The 26,221-nt window shown below is 36.4% G+C and overlaps 1 protein-coding gene across 5 annotated transcripts in view; it reads right to left on the bottom strand.

Moving 5' to 3' along the window:
• Positions 1-26,221, bottom strand: part of TBCK (TBC1 domain containing kinase) — a 196,148-nt gene that overhangs the window by 93,849 nt on the left and 76,078 nt on the right. For all 5 annotated transcript variants that reach the window (XM_046656525.1, XM_046656526.1, XM_046656521.1 and 2 more), the window contains 3 exons: positions 25,732-25,782; positions 24,314-24,397; positions 16,853-16,938 (listed from right to left, as the gene is read on the bottom strand). In XM_046656525.1, the coding sequence (XP_046512481.1) occupies positions 16,853-16,938; positions 24,314-24,397; positions 25,732-25,782 (221 nt within the window). The remainder of the gene's footprint in view (positions 1-16,852; positions 16,939-24,313; positions 24,398-25,731; positions 25,783-26,221) is intronic.

Genomic DNA, 26,221 nt, shown 5'->3' on the forward strand with positions numbered 1-26,221 from the left:
TAACGCAAAGAAAAATCATTCAATCAAAATGGACACAGAACTGATACAAATGTTTGTAATAGCAGGCAAGGACATTAAAATACTTTTTACATTTGTACTATATATGTTCAAAAAGTTAAGGAATGATTGAACATGTTAGGTAGAGACACAGCAGATACAAAAAAAGAACCACATCAACCTTCTAAAGAAAAACACAATGTCTCAGACAAAAAATATACTGGATGGGATTAAGAGCAGATCACCCACTGCAGAAGAAAAGATTAGTGAGCCTGAAAACATAGCAATAGAAAATATCCAAAATGAAACAAAGACAAGGAAAAAAAAAAGGGAAAAACGGGCAACAAGTCCTAAAAGCAAGCAACTTCAAGCAGTTGAATATCTATGTTATTGGAGACGCCAAAGAAGAGAGCGAAGACGAGAGGGACAGAAAAACTAGTGGAAGAAGTAATAGCTGACCATTTTCCTAATTTGATGAAAACTCTAAATAAATAGATCCAATAATCTCAAGAACCCAAAGCATAAGAATCATGAGGAAAACTGCACCGAGGCACATCACACTCAAACTTCTCAAAATCAGTGGTAAAGAGAAAAATCTTACACTGAAGCCAGAGAAAAAAGACATATTATGTAAGAGCATCAATGAGAAGAATGTTTTCTTGTTGAAAACAGTGCACAACAAATGACAGTGGAGAAACAGTTTTAATGTATTAAAAAAAAAAACTGTTAACTTATAATTGTATGCCCAGCAAAACATCTTCCAAAGAAAAAGGTAAAATAAAGACTTTTTCACCAACATGGAAGCTGAAAGAATTCATCCCCAACAGCCCTGCAGTACAAGAAATGCTGACAGAAGTGCTCCGGGCAGAAGGAAAATGATACCAGAGGGAAATAAGGATCTATACAGAAGAAAGAAGAGACTCAGGAATGGTAAATATGTGGTTAAACATAAAAGACTTTTATTTAAAAAAATCTTAAAAATAATTGACTCAAGAAAAAACAATAATTTATTGTGGGGCTTATATGCAGAAATAAAAAGTAGAAAAACAATAACAAATTCTGGGAGGCCAAAATAGAAGTCTACGTTGTAAAGTGTTTATACCATTGGTGAAATGGTGTAATATTACCTGAAAGCAGACTGTGATAAGTTAAAGAATCACAGTATAAACAAAAATTTTGCCCAGTTTTGTCAAAAATGTCTCCAGACGTTGCCAAAAATCCCCTGGCAGGCCAAACTGCCCCTGGTTGGGGACCACTGTACAAACCCTCAAGAAACCAGTGAGAAAACACAACAGGGTTACAGCTAACACGCCAACAAAGGAGGTAAAACAGAATCACAGAAAAAAATATCCAGGGATCCAAAGAAGGCAGACAAACAGGAAAAAGAGAACAAAGAACTCATGGGACAACCAGGATAAAAACAGCAAAATGGGAGATGTATAGGCCACCAGATCAATAATGACTTGTCACTGGTTCTTGTGATCATTCATTTTGTGTGTCACCTTGACCCGCCTAAGTGCCCAGATATTTAGTTAAACATGATTCTGGGTGTGTCTGTGAGCGTGTCCTGGATGAGCTCAACATGGGAATCAGTAGACTGGGTAAACAAGATTGCCGTCCCAAACGTGAGAGGGCCTCATGTGATTTGAGGGAGGTCTGAACAGAACAAAAGGCGGGGTGAGGGAGAACGCATCCTCTGCCTGACTGACAGGATTCAGCAGTGAACAAAGCATAGTTCCAGCCTGAAAGGAGCTTACAGTTCATTAAGAGCAGTAGAAGCTCACTGAATATTCTCTCAATCCACTCCAATTAGGTTCTTGACTCCACCTCACCACCAAGACTGCTCTCATCTGGGTCACCAAAGATTTCCATGTTGCTAAATCTAACGGCCAATTCTCATTCTCCATCTTTCTTTACCAATCAGCAGGGTTTGACACAGCTGACTAATCTCACCTCTTCCACCCACTGGCCTGACTTCCAAGACACGACCTTCACCTAGCTTTCGTCTTACCTTGCTGCTCCTCCTCCTCCACTCCTTTCTTGGTTCCTCTTCATCTCCCTGACTTAAACCTTGCCATGTGCTATGATTAGTGCTTGGACCTTTCCTCTCTCTTATTTTCCTCCAAATGATTACATACAGTGTGAGGACTCCCATATTTACAGCTCCATCCCAGACCTCTCCCCTGAATTCCAGACTTGTATGCCCAAATCCCTACTTGGCATTTCCACTTGTATGCCTAACATGTCCCAAACAGAGCTCCTGAGACTTCTTCCAAAATCTGTGCCTCCAAGTATAGTCTTCCAAATCTCAGTTAAGAGCAACTTTATTCTTCCAATCGCTCAAATAAAGAATTCTGGATTCATTAACAACTGTCTCTCTCACATTGTACATTTATCCCCAGCAATCCTGCTGGCTCTATCTTCAAAATATACTCAGAACATGAAAACTTCTCACCAACTCTACTGCTAATTTCCTAATTAAAGCCACCATCATCTCTCGCCTAGATTATTACAACAGCCCATGACCAGTCTTCGAGGTTCCATCCTTGTCCCTCCTAGGGCTTCTCTTACCATAGCAGCCAGAATGACCTTGTGAAAACTTTTAGATCAGAACATGTCACTCCTCTGCTCAATAGCATCCAGTGGCTTTCCACCTGACAATCAAAGCTAACGTCCTAACTATGAGCTATAAGGCTCTAACCTGGCCCCCAAGTGCCCCTCTGACTTGTCTCCTTGCTGCCTGTGCTCCAGGCACACAGTCTCCTGGCTGCTCCATCACTATCCCTGGCATACTTACACTCCGGGGCTGCAGCACTTGCTGCTGCTTCTGCTTGGATTGCTCTTTCCCTCAGCTCCTTAGGGCATTTATTCAAAACTCACCTTTTCTGTGAGGCTTTCCCTGGCTACCTGATTTAAAAATTCAATTCCTTGGCCAGCCCAGTGGTGCAGTGGTTAAGTTCGCACGTTCCGCTTTGGTGGCCCAGGGTTTCCCGATTCAGATCCTGGGTGTGGACATGGCACCACCTGGCAAGCCATGCTGTGGTAGGCATGCTACATATAAAGTGGAGGAAGATGGGCACGGATGTTAGCTCAGGGCCAGTCTTCCTCAGCAACAAGAGGAGGATTGGCAGCAGATGTTAGCTCAGGGCTAATCTTCCTCAAAAAGAAAAAAAAAGTAAATTCCTCCTTCACCTGAGCACTTACCTCCACGTCCCTGCTGCAGTTTTGTGGGGTTTTTTCCCCTTTAGCACTTACGACTACCTAACCAACCAGTATCACATAGCATAGTTATCTTCTCTATGGTTTACCCCCACTGAAATAAGTTCGATGAGGGTAGAGATTTGTCTGTTTTGTTTCACTGATGCACCCAGGGCTTGGGAAAATGCCTGGCACGTAGCACATAATTAAAAGATCCAAATAGTCACGAGATTTATGCACCTTTTGAGAAGTTTTTGATAAATATGAAATAATGAGAAAACTAGTTAGTCTTTTAAACTTGAAATCTTAAATTATATAACTATACTTTGACAATAATTATGAAAAAAGTTACTACAAATAAGTGAAATGAAGCATATTCTAATGATATTTGAAAAGTAATAATTAATTCAAGTTGAATAAATTTCTTTAATACAATATAAAACAACTCCTAGGTACTCACCAGCACTAGTCACCTCTTACCAAATAAATTCAGGTAAATAAATAGGCAATGTATTCTGTGAAAGTGTAAAGCCTATTATCTATTCTTTATATTTCTTCATTTAAAAATTTTAACTATTTTCATCTTAGATAATTTCTTAGGATACTGGTACATCTTGGTAATACAGTCTGATACACAAAAAAGGCAGTAAAATAAGATAATTTTAAATAGTAGGCTTTAATTTAAAAAATAGCAATTAAATAATGAAATGTTTTGTTACAATATATAAAAACATATACAATCAGTCTTATTAAGTTAGAAATATTATTAGCTATTTCCTGATTTAAAGTGGGAAACTGAAACCCAACGAAAAGCAATCATGCATGCTTTAGCTATTTTCCCCAGATCATGAAGTTGTGTATGTTTGATTTGGCCAGGGTCTTGTCTACTAAGAGTCCACTGAGTAAATGCTGCCCCCTAGCAAGAGCAAGAGAGAATAGTGACATTTAACATTTCATGAGGTGTTTTCATAAGGTCTGGTAATGTCAAAATTAGAACTGTTAATAGGAAAAACAGGATGCGGGCTCATTAACTTGATTTTGAAGAGCAGAAAATTATGCCTCAAAAACTTGTAAATGCATAAAAATGAAAAAGACTAAAAAAGGAACTATTATAAACTCTAGATGAATCTTTTGTCAATGAACTTTTTATTTATAAACATTGCATGTTCTCTCCCTAATTTCAATTAATAGTACTTAAGAATATTTCAAACATTCTTACATAAAATAATTTTCTTCTACTTTCCAAATTCTACAAGATCCTTTATTTTGTCTATATCTGAGTTACTCTTGTCCTTTTAGCTATATACAGCATCACATGGCTTGATACAAAAGAAAATTCTCAAAAATCAAGAAAACATTCCATAGAAGATATGTACTGTTCCACTGTGCCACTCATTTTCAAAAGAGCATTGTTTTCCACAATGAAGGCGGATGATGGCTTCATAAGTCAGGGTAAGTTTGGTGGATGGGAAAGGGTCTCACACAAACAAACAAATACACAGTCCAGGCAGAAGCAGCACCGAACAGCTCTCCTTAGTGAACAGTACTCTCGGTCTTGTGGCTTTTCAGAATCTGGGGAAAAGAGCCTCAAGTACAAAACCTGCCTTCATTTCCACAACCATCAATACGGGGACAATACTTACGAGGTGAGAACTATAAATCCATAAGATAACAGTGATTTCTAGAGTAACTCTTTAGAATATTTTATTTTTTTTTAAAGATTTTATTTTTTCCTTTTTCTCCCCAAAGTCCTCCAGTACATAGTTGTATATTTTTAGTTGTGGATCCTTCTAGTTGTGGGATGTGGGACGCCGCCTCAGCATGGCTTGATGAGCAGTGCGATGTCCGCACCCAGGATGCGAACCAACGAAACACTGGGCCGCCTGGAGGGGAGCGCGCAAACTTAACCACTCGGCCATGGGGCCGGCCCCTCTTTAGAATATTTTAAATACAAAAAAAAGTTCTGTTCTGAAATTTTTGTGAACCAGTAAGCTTGAAGCAAAAGATTGTCGCTAAAATTAAGCGAGCAATATTCCTGCATTCTTATATATGAAAACTGTTATGCCAGGTGCTGTGGCAGATACAAGAAACATGAACACTTGATTGACACATAAAAACAGAGAGGTAAAACAAAGCAGTGCGGAACATAGTGCCTGGCACATCGTTGACTGCACTGAATAATACCATCTCGACTCTTGCCAGGATGTAAGTCAAGCTTCCTGAACCTGAATTTCCAGGATACACGTCCCTGTTTTCTACCATCAGAAAATTTCACCTACATCTAAATGATCTGGCATTCTCTGACACATCGTTGATGGTAGAACCCCCACTGGGCTCCACTGATAATGCAAGCTTTTTTTTTTAACTACCCTGGTAATGTGGCTTGAGACTTGAAACTTCTTAGAGGATCTAAGTTTTCTTTCCTCATCGAACATGTGCTCACATTGCATCATCACCATTTTTTACAAAGCATTTTCATATATAACTTATGAGTCCTGTGGGTAGTAAGGCAGGTATTATCTATTTTTCCTAATTTATTGATGGGCCACCTGAGGCTCAAAGTGGGTCACTATGCCCAAAGTCACAGGTATGTAAATTACAGAGCAGGCACTAGAATTCAGGACTCTGACTGATAGTCTCTTGTTCTTTACACCACACACGGACAGTGGAGTAGACAGAAACAAGTTGGGTTACAAGTATTTTTCTACATAACCTGGTAATGTTATGCTCTATATACTACACTGTGGGTAAATTACCTCCCACTCTTATTGCGAACATAATCGGAAAGTCTGTTTTGTAGTTTTAGTTTCAGATCCTTCGAGAGGAGCACATTATAGAACTTTCTGTGATGAAGGAAATGTTCCACATTTGCAAAAGAAAAACATTAAAAAAATTCTCAAATCCTAATATCCCAAAATAATAATATATGATAAACATTACTCTTGATATATTTCTGTGCAGACATAGCTAAAATTTTAGATAAAGAGATATACTTAGAGAAAACCTGGATCATACTACACTTGGTATTTTTATGAACATGAAACAATTTTAAATTACATTGTCAAGTATTGATTATCTATTTTGAAAGATGATAAAATTAGTACACTTATACTTTCTATCACTTCTCTGACTTCTAATACCTCAATTTTACATCAAGATTTATAACATTTACATTCTATGTCATAACATAACTAACACAATTGTTTAGTATTAGTCCAATGTTTAAACGGATTTAATGACCCACCCTGTCCTTATACCTAGTTCCTTGAGTTCTTACTTTTATTCAGCTCCTTTCTGCTTGGATTTCATCATCTATTATTTTATATTCTGTAAAAAAAAAAAGCTCCTAGGGGTTGTATTCCCTAAATTCTCGCATGCTTAAGTATGCCTATATGCTACATTTACATTTGAAAGACGACTTGGCTATCATGCAATTCCTCAATCAACTTACTTTCTCTCAAAACTTTATCCACAATTCTCCATGAATGTTGCTGTGAAATCTTATCTGAAATTCTCTGTGCAGTTACTTAGGTATATTTACCCTTTTCTGTTTTATTCTGTATGATTTCCTCAGAACTACTGATTGTCATTGACTGGGCTTACACTTTTATTCTGGTGTACGCTGTTCTAATGAGCCTATTATTAATATACTATTTTCAGATTTCTCTGGGCTTCACCAGTTCACTTTTCACCTCCTTTTGTTGACCTGTGATCTGTTTTTGAACTCTTTCTTCTCTTCACCAAGCTCATTTTTTAAAGTGAGATCATGTTGTCTGCTATTTCTGTGAGATAGCACAAGACTGTGCTTTCTGTTTCTGTTTTTGTAAGTGGTTCTTTATTTCTTTTCTCCTTCCTTCTCTCTCCTTCACCATTATTTTGTTACCTATCTTCGAATGAGTGCAGCTTCCTGCTAAAGAGTGAGTGTTAGTGTGGTGGAGGGCAGAGGTTGGGGAGGGAAGTGTATAACCTCCATTCAAACCTCAGTAATCCTCAGGGCAGGGTACTGGACTCACTTCTGGTTTTTGAGATTCTTTTTTGAGCAGTTCTAACTATTTGTGAGGACTGCTATTTCATTACTTTTAAAGAATAAGAAAGAATAAAGAGGGGCTGGCCTGGTGGCGCAGCGGTTAAGTGCGCACGTTCCTCACCTCAGTGGCCTGGGGTTTGCTGGTTCGGATCCTGGGTGCGGCCATGGCACCGCTTGGCAAAAAAAGCCATGCTGTGGTAGGCATCCCACATATAAAGCAGAGGAAGATGGGCACGGATATTAGCTCAGGGGCCAGTCTTCCTCAGCAAAAAGAGGAGGATTGGCAGTAGTTAGCTCAGCTAATCTTCCTCAAAAAAGAAAAAAGAAAGAGTAAAGAGAAAATTGATTTAGTCTTTTAAAAAAATAGATGAAAATTCATTTTATCTTACAATTATCATATGGGTCTTCGGATCCTCTTATAAATCTATGATACATTATTGAAATCTTAGTGATCTTATTTTTTATCACGAAATATTCTATTCTTTTATCAAAGTAGGAATTATTTTATCATTACTCACCAATTATTCCCAACTATGCTAAAAAAGACTAAAATAAGAAAAGAGAATGAGGGAATTGCCTAGAAAGATGGTACAATATTAAAATAAATCATCACTATTACCATCTTTAATTCTTCCTGTTGCGTCATCTAAAGTATTACATCATCTTTCAAGAAGATCTAAAAGATGAATGAGGACACCATCATTATAGTCTGTTTTAAATTTTCAATGAACATATAGTTGAGAAATCAGAATTTTTCATTTTCCACCTTTACTAGCAAAGAGAAGAAAATTGACAGAGGATAATGCTTCACAATTATTAGACCAATCATAAGACTGGTAGTAGTATTCTAGACTCTAGTGAAATGGTAACACTGTTCATTCAAGTGAAATTTCAAACTGTGAATTCTCAGGTGATGGTATCTTAGATGAATCCTCAAACACAAGAATGAGTAACAGTGTTAGCCTTTTAATGGGAAGGACCTCATCACACAATATTTTGCAACATGAACCTGGACCATCCTATTTTGCTTCTTAAAAAGATGTGTGAGGGTAATCTTTAATTTTTTAATGATATTTCTGCACCAAAATTTTATACAATTTAAGTGGACAAACGCTAAAGGTAGGTGTGTTTACAAAGTGATTGGAAGAAAATAGCTGATTAGAAAGAAATCATTAGATTTATCATTCTAACTTGTGTTCATAAACCTAAAAATGAAAATATTTTGCAATTATGGAACAAAAAAGATAGCTGTTCTCCAACAAAGTTATGAGCCCCGTCAGTATTTTGTTTTGATAGTTGCATTTTGACCATGCAAGTACAAGAAGAACCAGAGAAAAGCTAGAACCCATTAGAGATGCATTTGAAATCTGGAATCAGTATTTACAAGATGGACATGCTTCAGGTTCATGCATGACAGATGAGCAGAAAGTTCAAGGCATGCATATTTCACATATATATATTTCAAAACAAGGAATATATGGAGTAAAACTTGGGATCTGCTATGTTTAAATCCTTAGTAAAATTTTTCTTTTTCCTTTTTTTTTGAGGAAGATTAGCCCTGAGCTAACATCTGCTGCCAATCCTCCTCTTTTTGCTGAGGAAGACTGGCCCTGAGCTAACATCCATGCCCATCTTCTTCTATTTTATATGTGGGATGCCTACCACAGAATGGCTTGATAAGTGGTGCCATGGCCGCACCCAGGATCCGAACCAGCAAACCCTGGGCCGTCGAAGTGGAATGTGTGCACTTAACCGCTGTGCCACGAGGCCGGCCCCTAAATCCTTAGTAAAATTTTTAATAAAGTTATTTTTACTATGCCTGTATTCTACTTCTGCCAATCATTCAAAAAATTACTTAAACATATAAAAATAATTTAAAAGGTCCATTAGACCCATATGATAAATGGTTAATTTTCTTTCCCTTGTATACCAAAGGTTATACTAGTTACATCTTTTGCACATACTGATTTCCCTAATACTTAAAAAGGAATCAAAAAGAGTAACTGCATAAACATACCTTTCTCTATTCTAACTTGACTTACAATATTGAACTGAAAAACTATAAAGTAGAAATTAGTAATAAAATCATTGGATAATTTAATGGTTCTGAGATTCACATTATCATTTTGAGGAAGGATTAGCTATACTTCCAGAGTACTTTTCAACGATCTCACTGAGTACTAAAAAATCTTCAAAATTTTCAAACAATTAATTTTAATTTAAGTAAAAGGGTATAAAACATGCTATATAGCATTTTCTGAGAGACAGAAGAGTAGCTTAAAAATCAAGCAAACAAAAAAGGTTAATTCAAAGTGGTAAGTGGCAATCTCACCAACTCAGACAAACAAGAAAGTCTTTACTGTTAGGATTATATTTCCTCTGACAAAGTATTCGTTAACTGATGCAGCAAGATAATATATCCATTACAGCTTGTAATATAATGCCTTTCTAAGTATAAATCATATTAATATAACCAAAGAAACAGTGCAGAATGATCAGACTCCAATCATAAGTACAACAAGAACACCAATAATGGTTAACCCCTTAACACTTACTGTGTTCCTGGAACTGGGTTGAACAGTTTAATATGTACTACCTCATTTAATTTTCACGATAACTCTCTGATTTACTGTAATCAACATCAACAGTAAGAGGACTGTGGATATGAGAAACTTACAATTCAGCTAAGAATTTGAAGAGTCAGGATGAGAACTCCGGCCACCGGACACCGCTGTCTAAGTGCTTACTCTCCACACCAGCTTTCTCCAGCCGTGGTCACAGGCCCCCGGGGATCTTCAGGACGTTTTAGGGGGCCACAAATTCCAAGCTATTTTCATATCGACACTAAGATGTTTTCTGCTCTTTTTTTACCATGTTAACATTTGTGCTAACGGTGCAAAACCACTGGTGGATGAAACTGTTGGCAACTCATCACAAACCCAGACCGCGGCCTGAAGCCTAACAGCCATATTCCTGTGAGGGAGCGGAAATCACTAATTGTGTTACGCATCCTGCTAACCGTTTCACGAGAAGACAAACTGAGGAGCGTGCATACAGCACGTGTGCCTTGTAATGAAGGACAAAGACCGTCTCGAGAGAAAGCACTTGGACAGTCATTGGAGCTTCGAGTCAACACAGCTGCTTTTTACTTGAAAGAATGACATACGAAAAATGATTTTTTTCAGGCTTGGATATTTGGCATACATTTCTCAAAAATGAATGAAGTGAGCCTGTCACTCCAAGAAAAAATTCTAGCTGTCAGGCGAAGATTAGAATTTTGGAAAATGTTTATGTGCCACTGTGAGCTTGGCAGCTTCCCAATGCTTTATGGCTTTGTGAATGAGATTCATGGTGATATTAGTGAACTGATTTTTTTCATACTGTATAATGAACTGTTTCATAGTTGGAAGATCTACATAACTTAGCAAACCAATATTTTCCAAATGACCAGTGCATGACATTACAAAATCATGCATGGATAAAAGCCATTCAAAGTACAAGATAGACGGATGGATTTGGATGTAACAGAGTACGAAAAGTTCATTGATACGGTTTTAGATTGTACACTGCCACTAAGCTTTAAGAAACTACCACAGTCTGAAACGCCCTCTGCCAACCACACATCTGTGTGAGGCGAGATTTTCTTCACATACTTCAACCAAAACAATGCATCACAATCGACTAAATTTAGGAGCAGATATAAGAATCTAGCTTTCTTCTATTAAGTAGAGATTGCAAAAATATAAAACAATACTACTCTGTTTTGGAAAACAATTATTTTTCAGAAAAATATGTTATTTTGGTTAACATGCATTGGTTTTGTTATTGCCATTTTTAAATAAATTAATACAAAAGCATTTTTTAAATGTCCCAGTAAATATTGATAGATACGACCCACATAATCTCTTTGGGATTCTAGGTAATTTTTAAAAATGTTAAGGGGTTGTGAGACCAAACAGTTTGAGAACCGCTGCTGTATGCCATACTTCCTTTCACTTGTGTCTCAATCAGTATAAGGATAACATTAGATTGGAAAGAGGGAGGGGGGATTCAACTGAGGATTTACTAAATAGGGAAACTTGCTGAATATTTAACTTGTGTGTATCTGTTCTTAGCAAGAAGGTACTAAAATATTACTTTACCATTCCTGGTGGAATTAACAAGTCTTGGGTTTCCAAGATTTGGGCCTTTCTGAAAGGTAATTAAGCTGTATTGTAAGAAAGAGAGCTCAATAAGCCACTTGTATTCAAGGGCCTTAAAGAGCCCTAGGTCAGCATAATGGGTTTAGGACTACTGTCAGGGACACCATAGCTGCAGCCAGACAAAAGGATACATCCTAGCACTCTAGATACGGACCAGGACAGGTTAGTGGGGACTCGTGATGGGAAATTCAAAATATGGTGCACTTTCCTAATTTACCCTGTAACCACATCTTGATAAAATCTGAAAAGCTCCTTATCAGTAGTCTCCTCTTTAATTAAAATCTAAAATTTCTTTATGTAACAATAACATCGTCAAGGCTGGGAATAAATGATGGAACAAATGAACAAACAAGCAGATGAATACGTAAATATTTCTGAGCAATCCTTTCACATTTTCTCTTAGTACAAACTCAGTTGAATATAAATTCTGAAAAAAATGGTAGTGATAAGCTTTTAGGGAGGAGCACATCAGTAGTGGTGTAAGCATCCATTTAGACTGCAGTTGGGGCCGGCCCCGTGGCTGAGTGGTTAAGTTTGTGCGCTCTGCTGCAGGTGGCCCAGTGTTTCGTTGGTTCAAATCCTGGGCGGGGACATGGCACCGCTCAATGAGCCACACTGAGGCAGTGTTCCACATGCCACAACTACAAGGACCCAAAACTAAGAAGATACAACCATGTACTGGGGGGTTTTGGGGAGAAAAAGGAAAAAAATAAAATCTTAAAAAAAAAAAAAAAAGACTGCACTCAATGACAATGGTTTGCCCTATGCTTGCTTATCACTGAACTGTTAGCTTTATCTCAGCAGTGACAGCAGGTTCAAAGGGCACATACCACTGGGATACAGGCCTTATCACTTCTCTTAATGGCCACCTGACAACTTCTGTAGTTTGCAAGCTGAATGCAATTTATGACATTTCAGAAAAATAGTTTCCTTAAGAGCGAAGAAGCATACTTTCCTGTTCTCATTTCAAGGGCTGGTATATTTTCAGAAGCAGAAACACACCAAGAGAAAAATGATAACAATCACTCTGGTCCCAATTTTGCCAAATACACGTTACTCACACTATTTCTATGTAAATCACATAACTACTATGACATATATAATCTAAGCATCACATCAATGCACAATACTCCTAACTATTCAAGTTTCAGCAGCGCTGTGTTTGGAGTTCTGTGATCCATGGCAAATGGAAAGGAGCTAGGAGTCACAGTCCCTCCGGAGACAGGAGGCTGCATTTCAGTGATGGAAGGTTAACTAGGGCTTACTCTGATAGGATCAGTCACTGAGCAGGAAACTCAGCTTGGGATCTCATTACCAAAGTGCCCACCCTCGCCCTTAATGGATCCCAGCCTGTATTGTTGTTAGAGGAGCAGAAAGTCACCTAAACAATTATTTTAAAGGTAGAACACTGAAGGAAATAATTCAAGGAAAAAAGAAACACTGCATATACAAGCTAAAGAAATGCAACTAAAAATATGTGATTATTAATAGAGTAAGAAAAATTCTCTACTTTATCACACCCCTCCTACCACTATTGTCAACAATCTCTATGTTAAAAACACCAAATCTGTTTTTAAAATTAAATTTAAAAATATTCTCAACATTTTCATATTATCTACGGACTTGAGAAAGAGGCCAATGAAACACAATAAAGCAGACAAAAAAACAAGATAAAAGATTTCAAAACAATCTTCCTGTTAACATTACAACCTTGTTAAATACCTTTCACTTTGCCCATTCTCTGTTAGAAGAAAATAGTTGTGGAAAAGGGAATCTTCTCCAGGATAAGATATATTCTTTTTTCCCTTTGTTTACTCTAGGATTCTCAATAGTGACAGAACGGCTCCCTAAAGGGGGATGTGTAGAGTCATTTTTCAGGAACATGTGTGAGCCTTTTATTGTCGCCACGATTAGGATTATTTCAGGCCATCAGTGGCTGGAGGCCGGGATGCCCAGCATTTGCCATCTACTGGACATTGTCATCCCACAAGGAACTGTCCACCACCCCACACGAATTACGGATATCTCATGAGACTAATCACATTACATATATAAGTCAATAATACTTTCATCATAATACTAGTATTAAAGAGTTTTTACAAGAAGTTATACAAAAATGTCCCAGGAATTACAGGAGGGGACATAATGGGGAGGGAAGCATAAACAGAATAAAGGCATTACATCAAAATTATTGAATAATTAACTCATCCTGTATAGCAGCACATTTAACAAACACCAGTGTATCCTTCACCCAGATTTAACAAACATTATTAATATTTTGCAAGAATTGCTTCAGAAATTTTTAAAATCAAGATAATATATTATCAATAGAATGGAAGGCCCTCTTGTACCACTCCTTAATTCAAATTCTTTTTTAAATATGTTTTGTACTTTCTATAACTTTCGTAAGAATGCTTTCCTTATGGAAACTATAAATATGACATTCCATATTTAGGTCTTCCAGTCAATCTAGAATTTATTTTTACGTATGGTGTGAGACTGGCTGTGATCCCCACCTCCCCTCCGTAGTTATCCAACTGTACCAGGGTATTTATTCAATAATCTTTCTTTTCTAATTGATTTATAGAATCATCTCTGTCATACACCAAATTCTTTATATGGGTGAGTCTGTTTGTGTTTTCTCTTCTGTTTATGACTATCACTGTATTAATTTTCTTAGGTTAATATTTGCCTGACATACATTTTTTATCTCCTTTTTGACCCATATCCTTAAATTTTGGTTCATCTCTTATAAATAGCATATAGATGGACTTTTTAAAAATCTGAAAATTTCCTTTATTGGGATATCTAATTAGCTTACATTCTTTCTATGTTTTTATACAGGATTGGTTGACTGTTCTTTGTTCTACACATCCCCCTTCTATTGTTTTAGAAGTTACACACTCTCTTTCTATTATTTTAGTGATTATCATTACATTTTAATCACTTTAATATGCATTCTTGTACTTCTGCATTTCTTGTGAACGGAGACACTGACTGTCCTTTGTTTGAGATTATATTTTCAAATACATTTGCATATAAACAGCCTTGGAAAAGAGAGAGAGAATCTCCCTTTCAGCAAAGGACAGGTTTTCTTAAAACCTTGGAAGAAAAAAGATAGTCTCTCTCTCTCACCAGAGCAAAGAGAAGGCACGCCTACTGTCCCATATAGTGTCCACTATACTGTCCATTATAGAGTTCTTCTCCTATAATGCCATCCACCATATATGCAGGTGTCCTCTGGACCCTACACTATCTCTATAGGATTAGGAGCCCAGGGAAACACCACCAATGTGCTAATGTTCATGCTGCATGCTGTGTGGTGTGAGTGATGAAGTCCTCTGTCTCTTACCCAGGAGTCTTGGGTTTTCTGCCAGGATCCATGAAACAGTTACAGGCTCAGTTATTACCTTTTACGTAGGGTGAAATCCCAGATCTGCAAAGGTCCCTGACTTGATGTCTAACTATAACGAGTGTATTTATTTTCCCCTTGCATAACACAGAAACATTAGCGTTCCACCTCCTCTTACCGTTCATGTTATTGTTACGGAGAATTTTATTTCCATATTTAATTAGACTTACAAACTTGTGAGGATTAGAGGCATGGTTTATTTAAAGAGGGAGGAGCAGTACTTGGCACAGTCAGCACTCAACACATGTTCACATTAATAAGTTTAAACAGCACTTTTTGCTCACCACTCCTCATACCATACTCAGAGTTCCATTGTTCTGATTATCTAAAGCAGAGAGAAATTATTTTTCCTTTTGTGATTCCTTTCTTAGTACCATCTATGTTCATGAATATATCTAGGATTTTATCAGACTGCCTTCAGAATTCCACCATAATTTTCTACATAAATGCTTCCTGTCAACCTGTAACACTGACTGAACCAATGTAGTTTCCTGTTCAGAACTGAGCACAATTAGGTGCTTTCAAGAGAATGCTTTGAAACTAATTCTCTCTTCTTTCAGTCTGTATCTTAGTTATTATTTTTTCCCTCAAAACTCTAACATAATTACCAACTCAGCAGTCAGCTCTTCTATAACATCTTCAACTCTAGTCAGAAGACGTCACCTAGTTGTTTCGTATTATATCTCACATTCGTAATGTGAAACAAGAAAGGATGGCTTATATAAAAACGAATACTTACTATGATACTATATATACTGGTTAAGATTTTTACAAGATTTTTCATCTCTATGCATAATTATAGGGCTTGTCCTTACTTTATTTCTGTTTGTTGTACAGTCTGCGTATGTTCTTTTAGGAGCCCTCATTGAATTAGCCATGTACTAAAATGAAAGGTATTTCTCCGCCAGCCTAGAAGCAAATGACACCGTATATGTGAAGGATGGCTACTTCAGGCCTGAAGCCACATCACAGAGATCACAGCAGCCTCTGCTCAGTACAAAGAGCAGTGGACTCAGGGTAAGTACACCACATTTTAGTCTCTACCCTCCCAATGGAAGATGAACTAGACCGGGGCAGAGGGTTGTCAAATTACGTAAGTTAAAGTTGTAGTTCTGTGACTAGTTTTGTTACCTCCCGGAACACTAAATTTCTTATCTATTAAATGCTGAAATTATCTGCTTATATGCCTTACAGATTTATTTTGAGAATCCAATGAAATAATATTTATGAAAGTATTTTTAAACTTCAAAGCACTCTGCAAGTATTTATACTATAAGTGTTATTGTTAACACTGTAAAAGCATTAGTTGAGTGATAACATAAACATTTTCACCCTTAATCTTACCATCAATATACTGGTCTCTGGATATAAGCCTTAAGAGGAAAGCCATGATCAGAAAACAAAGAAGGTTAAGATGGAATAAGGAGATCTCTATCTCAAAAAGTGTTCTGTGAGGTTTAAAAAAACCTATGATCCTGGACTCCAACTGCCTTTAACAGGAGGTTTGATCCATGTCACACACCGCAGATAAGAAACAGGCTGTGCTACACCTGGCTAACCTTTGAGTCAGCTCTGACTTTTGGTTTGACGTGGACTACGAAGAAGCTAAAGGAGTAAGCTGCAATCTGGCAAGGCTTCCAAGGTAATACATCAAGCAAAGCAGAAGCAGCTACTTAAGAACTCACTGAAGTTCTAGTTTCTTACTTCTTGAAAAGAAGCCCTGAGTATCATTAAATCCAAATGAAAACGCTTCACAGTACAGTTTAATACAATGCTCATACTGAGTTTTCAAAACAATTTGACAGTATCAAGAAACATAATATACTTTCCCTTTACTTAAGGCTGAGAATATGGAAGGAACCACACAAACCTGATGACAGGCTACAACTAGCAGCAGGAACTTGTTTAGATATATGGACTTCTATGACAACAAAACTTTAAAAACAGTATTCTCTCGTGCTGCCAATTCCTGCTTTACTGTTTACCTCCTGTTCTATCAGTGCACCTTGTACTTACATCCGGAATAAACCCAATCTCATTGAGATGATTGCTCAGCTCTGGATCATGGAACGCAATCATCTGAGAGAACACAGCCAGATACTCTGAAATGACAACAGAGTTTAAGGCAATCATCATCTTTATACAGTACTTCAAATAAAGACAGTAAATTCACAAATATTACAGTTTTACTTCTATTTTGAATGAAATTTAATTTCTCCATGAAGAAAACATACTTTAATAGATAATTTTCTGTTTTGTTACCACTTTAATCACTTACTGATATTGATGAGGATTATTTTGGGCTGGTTACTTTTAAAAACTGTAGACAGGAAAGAAACTCTGAAAAGTAGAATTTACTTACCCTTTGTTAAGAGATATTTACATTTGTAAAGGAAATCTCCATCTGTAAAGGTGTCTCCCGCTCTGTGCCAGGAAGAAGGGGGGATGACCTTATCTCTAGAATCTCTTAATGGGGAAGGCAAGGACTTAAATCTGCATAATAATCTTATTCTTATTTACTGTATTTGTCTGGTAACCTCATGTAACTGATTCCTCCCACCACCAACATCCCCTTTTGTCTTTAGCTGAAGATGACATTTGAGGTGGTAGCTTTAGCCATTTTGGCGAGTTGCTCAGGTTGCCTGAGCCTCTCCCATGTATACATGTTATAAAGCTTTGTTTAATTTTCTCTTGTTATTCTGTCTCATGTGAATTTAATTCATTCTCCGGCCAGAAGAACCCAGAGCGGGTAGAGGAAATGTCTTCCTCCCTTACAGTTTGGTGACTTGGATGGGATAAAATTTCACTGGCTGTGATGAGGATCAAGGCTGCCCCAGGGAGAGAAGCCCAAGGTGACCTGTCTTACATACCGATCTATATGATCTATATCATCCTCCGGAAGCATAGCACATCCTGACTTAATCCGATCTGATTCTTATCTAAAGTTATAGGACTACCCAATAATCAGACCCCACCTGCACTGATACCATTTTAACGACTTTTTCTTTACATAATCTTTCCTTTGTCTTGTAACTCACATACCTATGCCTTAAATTTAGCCCTACCCTCAACCCATGTTTGCAGTTTTTTACTGCCCATGGGTCCTGTTCCCATGCTATTCCATACTATTCTATGAATAAAAGAGCACTACTGCCAGACCTTGAGAATCCAAGAAATCTTTCTTTTGACTCCTTGACTCACCGAGCCTGCATCAATACTATTAAACAAACATAGCAAAAAGCTATGCCACAACTTATTTTCTACCTTCAGAGCTATCAGTTCATTTCTTGAATCACAAATTGTACACATGACGAATGATGTCTTCCTATTAAATTCAACAAATACACTTTCTCTAGCAATATTAAATGTCTCACATTTACCGTATATTCAGAAAGTGTAACAGATATTTAATAAGGAACAACACTTTGTAAGCTGTTGCAAATGGGATAATTATGCCTCAAATTTGTTTATATATACAGATGTAGGCATCTGTTCCAGTTCCACTCATTTCCATCTAAGACTCTGCATGTGGCACATTTAGGAATAACGTCTGAAATTTACATAATATTATAAATCAATGTTACCTAAATAAAAAAAGAAAACAGGTAAACAGTAGGCAATTAAACATATCTGCTGTTGACACTAATCCTATTCTAATTCAGAGGGTTCAGCTGGAATATGAGGAATACTTCCTTATTTTTTCCATTCTTTCAACAAATTACTATTCTTGCCCATTTACTTACTATGTACTAATCTAAACAAGACACTGGCAACAATCAACTCAAGGGAAAGTAACCATCATATTTTATTAATTAGAAACAAATTAACACATATTTCAAAGAGCTCAACTTATTTATTTTTTGAGATTGACATAACAATAACTCAATGAATGTTTTTCCTCAATTGATAATTTCAACTCTTCCCTTTAATAAAGTAACAGATCTATTTTTCAAACCAATTATTTGGTGAAAATAATCTCTAAAAATAATGTCTGCCTTTCTTTTCTAGTTTTTAAAAGTTCTTTTATTTTTAATATTTGAAGAAATAGGACTAAATCCTTGACAATCTGTTAGTATAAGTAGCCTTCCCTCATTTTCCTCAATTAAAACTTTGCTTTTAACGACCACAATGTATTATATAATTGTTTACCTATGTGCAATGCTACATATTTTACAAAGAGAAGCACGAAGGCCAAAAAGAAAAGTGGAGGTGGTGCTGTATTGAATACCATGATAAAGCTGAATTCCAGAGCTAATGTGAACCTTACCCATGGGTGCTGGATAAAGAATGGGATGTGATTAATACTTTTCTTGATCTGAAAATCAAGAAAATTGATTTTCTTTATTTTACTGCAACAGAATCCATTCTATCTATCCACTGTCTCATCTTTTCCTCTAAGAACAAGAAAGGTACAATTAACATCAGCTTCAAGAGTTATAGATTAAAGTGGAGACCCAGGACAGACCCCATGGCCCCAGGGAACTTCCACGTTTAACTTTTCTTTAACTTCTTTTCTTACTTCCAATTAGTGACAGTATGTTTATAGTCCTAATTTACCCAGGAGCTAGAGTTATGCAACACCAATAATCACAAGCATTCAGCTGTATCTTGATGAAAGCATAGTTATTAACTTCCAAAAAGCTGCTTCATTTCAAACCAGAAAATCATGCTTCAGGTAATGCTCCACAACTATGCTCCTTTATTAAACAGCATTCTTATTTGAGCCTTATAAAAGATAATTACTATGTGAGATAACATGGCTAATTGAGGATATACTAAAGAAACCTAATCCATCATGAAAATATTTTCCTCGTGTTCTGTCAAACATTGATGGCTAGATTTATATGATATACAATATGCATTATAATTGCACATAAATATGAAATCTGTGTAAACACATATATATGTATATGTATAAAATACACACAAATGTACATATACATTTTATATATTATTATAGGCTGTATATTATTGCATATATGTTATATAAGTTATAAGGCTGGCATAAATTTGATTGCTCACGACAGGCTTTGGAATGAGACATACTATGGCTTGTTATACTCAGAAAAATTTCTTTAAAGGGGGAATATGATAGAACTGATGAAAAATGCACTATGTCATATTTCAAGTTATTTCAGAAATTCAGCAAATTAAAAAAAAACTGAGGGCCAGCCCAGTGGCACAGTGGTTAAGTGCACACGTTCCACTTCAGTGGCCCAGGGTTCACCAGTTTGGATCCCCGGTGCGGACATAGCACCACTTGGCAAGGCATGCTGTGGCAGGCGTCCCACATATAAAGTGGAAGAAGATGGGCATGGATGTTAGCTCAGGGCCAGTCTTCCTCAGAAAAAAGAGAAGGATTGGCAGATGTTAGCTCAGGGATAAACTTCCTTAAAAAAAAAAAGAAAGAAAAAAAGAAAAAAAAAAACCCAAAAAACTGAAATGCATATGTCCTTTGATTTGTAAACAAACCTGAGAGACTTTAAGGGTAGCCGCAGAAAAACAGACCAGTAGTCAAAATAAAACAAAGGATTTCACAGATATTACTGCTGACTCTTTTAAAATATTCAGAAAACACTCTAAGTGTGATTTCTAATAATACAGATATACAGGTAGAGCCATATAATAACCCCCAAATAGTATTTTATAACTAATAGGTGACCCATGTAAGGGTAAAGACTATTCTTTAAAAAAAAAAAAAATCAAGGTATTTGTAAAATTTCTCCTTAACCTTCAGGTGAAGTTTAATGTTTCACTACTATACAAATTATGTCTAATAAAAATTTTCTGTGTTTTAATGAAATTTTATACCTCAATTTTTTGCAATGAGATATAAAATGAAAATAAGTTGTCTTTTTCCCTTCTAAACCCTCCCCATATTAAAAATTCTTATTCCTCTCCTTTAAAACAGCTTCTTGTTACATACTTTAAAATGACAATGCACAAAGAATTCAGTGTAAGGATATTACTTGATACTATCATATTTTTGAGCAGCTGTTTAGAAATAAGCTGTTTGTTCAAAAAAAAAAAACATAAAATAGATACAGAGATGAAATTTCAAAAAGTCCCACACATGGATATGCTTATTTTTTCCTTCTTGACCAATCTTTCTGATTTCATTCTTTTTGCTGGGGTAAGAAGTAGAGGGTGATGGGCAACAGATTGAAAGCAAAAGGTTTCCTCTGCTCACAAATAAAAAATGGCATTCTCAGTTCTATAATTATTTGTTATTTTCCATGAGGCTGTTAGTTTATCCTGAAGATGATTAAGTATAGATAAATATGCAGAGCCATAAATCTCTTGTCAACTATAATGTGCCCAAGCTAAACCATTTGGTGACATTTTCACTCACAGCACTCAAAAGAAGTTGAAGTTACTTTACTGTGTGAAAATTAATAAACAGAAACCTCATTATAATGCAGTCGGGAGGCCAAAAGGGGGAGCTCTCACACCCTACGTCGATGGTGCCCAAGGGGAGGAAGAAAGACTTGCTCTTCTTGATGGCAAGAAGTTCAGCCCATGAGAAACTGTCACAACTCAGCCAGGGAGTTCGAACACTTTGCCCTCTTTGTTTACAATAGGCTCCCAACCTCCTCTACCCTCCATCAGAGTGCCCCCTCTCCCCCTGCTGCTGGGACTTGCACATGACTCGCCATACTTGCAGACCTCAAATTGCCATTCTTTGCTGATCCTGAATAAACCCATTTTTGCTGGAGAAATAACAGATTGTCTACTTGTTTAAGGTCAACAATTGCAAATGAACCTAATTAGATTATTTCCTATTACAAAGTTTGCAGGCTGTAAAATTTGGCTTACTGTCTAAAGTCACAAGAACAAGCACCAAGCTTTCTGTCTAAATGGGAAGACAGAGGTTCAAAAGAAGAGAAAAAAAGAGAAAGGTAATTTTTAGGGCTACATTGTGAGCCATTTTCTTTTTGATAAAAAGATAAAAAATGTATGAGCAAACTCACTTTGCGCCTCAGGGTAGTTCTTATAACATTTCTAGTAAAGGTAGAACATTTCTGTCTCAGGAAAAATACCCTCAGTCACACAATGCAAGACATTCTTGAAAATGGCAAGGCTATATGCCCAATGCATTTCCTGCTCTCTCTCAATATCCTATCATCAAGTCATCCATGACAAAGATGTGCATTAAACTGGAAATAGGCAATGCACTGTTTTTCCAAATACATAACCCTTTATGGTGAAGTTGCACATTACCCCTCATTGTTACTGTTTGATGAGAAAGGAGATTTATATCACACTCCCATTTTGACAACTGGACTTTAGACTTTGACGTCTGTCTTCCTTTCTCCCTCCCCCTCAAAGACTCATTGAACGTCTATGTGTAGTATGACCACACATCCTACCTTACCTGGCAGAGCCCAGCTGCACCTGTAGACTCAGTGTCTGATGCAGTTAATGTCCCTTTTAACTCTCAAAAACATCACAGTTTAGTTACATATCCACTCCTAGCTGCATGTGGCACACATTAAATGCTAGGGATACAGTGAAGGAGATACCACTCTTGCCCTCAAAGGATTTAGAAACACATATACATAGACAGAAAATTGGGGAAATTTTCACGAAATTTAATTTCCCCGGTTTATACGTATTTTCCTCTCTCTTTCCCTTTCTGACCTGTAGGGATCACATCTTTCAACGGTCCAAGTATGGATTTGCCTTGGTTTTACAAACAGTACAAGAATATGTTTAACGTTGTGGCAAAATTCCAATGGCTGTGTTAGTGACAATCCACAGCAGAATGACATCAAAGAACAGTTTAAGTTTTAGAGGCCAGTTTTCTGGGTTGCTCCTTTCTTAAGTGCAAAGTGACACTAAGGTATAGTTGGGTTTTCCACGAAGGGTTAGTTCCCATTCCTAATAACTAAACGACTGCTTCTCTTCATCGGCCAGATTTTTCTCTTCAATAGCCTAAAGTATGTCTTTCCTACAATTTATAAGCTTGCTTTGCAATATCTCTGAAACTCTAATCAATCTATCCCTTTGAAATCCCTCCATCTTTTTCAATCCAGCTGGTATTCTAAGGTTCTGAATCTCAGAGTAATCTTAGTAATCTCAGATCCGAACCAGCAAACCAGCGAACCAGCGAACCCCCGGGCCACCAAAGTGGAGCGCGCACGTGAACTTGGCCACTAGGCCAAAGGGCTGGCCCCTCTTTCTCTTTTCTTTTCAGCTTCTTTATCTTTTTAATTTACATTTCCTTTCCTGTTTCCTTTCTAATTATTTTCTCATTATATTGACCTCTTATATTCTACTTTTACACTTATTTCTAAGTAAGTAAAAATATTGCTAATTGGGACCCCACTTGGTCAGAATTTTTGATAAATCAGACACAATCTGTAGTTGTGTCCTGCTTTGTCTATTCAAATTGAGAGAATTATACCAAACCATAATAATATAAGTATAAAGAAGACATATTATCAGCTTTAAGTTGTTTAAAGTTTACTAGAATTAATAAGACATATATGTATAAATAAAAAGTCTAAATGAAGGGGGTATCTGATAAGTTTTATAAAAACGGTAAAAGGGGAGACTGTGTGACCAGCTTTGCAGTCTGTTCTAAAAGAAATACAGAACTATAAGAAAATCTCCTGCCCTTAAAACATTAAAATCTTCTTCAAAAGATATGACATAAAGCAATATGTAATGCCATGATTATTATACTAGCAAAAAAACTGTAATAATGATAGTAATAAAATAGTAATAATAGTAAAAATAACAATAAAATATTAACAATTATTGTTATTGAATTGAATGTTTCTATATGCCAGGTATTTACATATGTTATTATGTTTAACCTTTACAACAATCTTTATTTTAGATATGAGAAAAATTACAACAAGCAAACTATTTGTCCAAGATTCACAATATGTAATGAGGCTTAAATTTGAAACAAAGTTTGTCTGATTCAAAAGTGTTTATTATCAACTTCTGTTACATTACTTTCAAAAAGGAGTTCAGAAAACTATATTGCAAGTTTGAACGTGGCTGAGTACTCCAGAAAGAATTCACAGATGGTTGCCTCTCTTGGACTCTGAAGGAATGGTGTATTTTAGGAAAGCAGGAGAAATGGAGGATATTTTGGGTTCAAGCATGGGGAATGAGATGAAAGAGAAGTGTTTTTAATATCTATTTACTTAGACAAACACTGTTTAACCTTTGTACTAATTCACAATAGGCTTGCTCCATGGTGAAGCTTTTTATGGGCAATTTTAATTGTGAGACAGACAAACAGCTAGACCTGACTTTTCTTAAACTGGTATGCCTGAATTTGAACTGAACTGAGATTAGATATTAAATTCTTTGTGGACTTAGTGGAAAGACTAAACTTAACCATCTCTTCATGGGTTTTAGTGATGGTTTAATCACCCTATCTGATCAGGTGAAAATCATAAATTTAACTGAGTAACAAGCACTTGCCCTGTAAACAGACAAGGAAGGACATTTGCTTACCTTGTATTACATGTGAGTTGTCTTTCAAGAAGAAGTTATACAGGTATTTGGGGATAAAGGCAGACATACACGCATAAGCCAAGGCTAAGAAAGAACACGGCAAAGGGATAAACAAATTAGTTAACGGGTAAACGATCAGCAGTCACTCACTCAGTGCACATTCCTTGAATCTACTATTAAACAAGAGTTATGTTAATAATTAATGGAAACAGAAAATCAAGGGTAGAAAATCCCTCTATCGTTTAAAATAGTATTTTGGACAACAAGAGATAATCACCCCAGCAAGTTTTCAGTTTCAAACCCCTGTGGCAATCATTATCCCACAATAATAAAAATCCTTATTACCAGACTTCATACATTTTTTAAATCTCTAAACATGATCATCATTAATGAGCTATACAAACCTCAAGATCCTTAATTTTTGCTGATACAAACAAAAGAGCGTGAGAACTTTGGATTTAGAAATGTTAGTCATAAATTGTTTTTTCAAACACTGATCCTTTACTATTCCTGGATCAATATGTATGATAATGGACAATGCCTAACTAAATACAGGAAAACTAGTCTAGATTAATGAGTAATGATATCAGAGAACTGTACATTTAAAAACTATTCAAATAAAGAAATTTTAGTTTCTGGTTTACGCTATCTAACCAATTGCAGAAATTTATGCAAATTATGACAAAAAGCAGAATTTGAAAAGATGGAGATTATGAGACTGAGCTTCTAGAGACTCATGCTAGATATGGTGACACTCTCTACAACACGTGATATCATTCGGGATTTGAGTCAATTAAGTTTAACAAATATTTATTGAAAAACATACTATAAAAAGGGCATTATAACAGAGGGACAGAAAACAAAAAATCTTGTCGTTAAAAAAATATGCTAACCAAAAAAACGGGTTATATATTAGCATATAAATAACTATAATGCAAAACATACACAAGATAAATTTCTGGAAATATTAAGTGCTGTACAGGCTCAGGAGGGAGAATATGAAAAGTCTTCATTAAGGAAGTAGAGGTTGAAATGACATGCTTTGGAGATGCAAGAGCAATATAGATTTCTTTACAAATTGTTTGGAAAGTATACACAGACTAAAACTAATCTTTAAAGAAGTCAGAATTTTCTCCAATGTTTCACAAAAATGGTCACCAAAGTGGATGAGCACATTTGGTATAAACAGATTCTCCCCTAAATCTTTAGTCTCTGCCTGGTCATGACTGAAACTCCCCAGCAATCAATTAATCTTTCACGTTCTCTAAAAGGAGTCTAACACATTATTTCATAGAAATTTACAGCATCTATGAGGAAGAAAGCAAGAACCTTACAAGGAAAACAAAAACCTTTCATGTTTGAATAAAATATTTTAGAATAATATGCACAATGATTATTTAAATGATAAACAGGCTTACCTTCATTATTGAAATTTAAATATAGGAATGGAGCACAAAGTGAGTCAAGACCTGATGGGGAGGGGTTGGGAGAAAGAATTCAAATAAATGTAATCCAGCAGAATTGCAGGTATACGTAGATAATACGTGGATTATGTAGATATAGACCTTAAATACCTTCTTATATGCATTACTTCTATATAGATTAAGCATTATCAGGATTACCCATGCAGAAATGTATGACCTCAGGGTTATGGTGAAGAGTAACTGATGGTGACTGGCACATAGCAAATGCCCAGTACAAATCAGCTATTATGATTATCAATATTATTATGAGTTGAAGAGAGAAATACAGTAAGAGAAAAGTGTAAAAATGATAGAAGCCTTAGGATGTAATCGCATCTCTGAGCCTAACTGTGATCTGGGTACTCGCTCCACATCTCCAGGCAAGGTTCCTCATCTCTGAGCCTAACTGTGGGACCTGGGCAATCGCTCCACATCTCCAGGCAGG

This window comes from Equus quagga, chromosome 3, assembly GCF_021613505.1.
Source record: "Equus quagga isolate Etosha38 chromosome 3, UCLA_HA_Equagga_1.0, whole genome shotgun sequence".
Classification (NCBI taxonomy): Eukaryota; Metazoa; Chordata; class Mammalia; order Perissodactyla; family Equidae; genus Equus; species Equus quagga.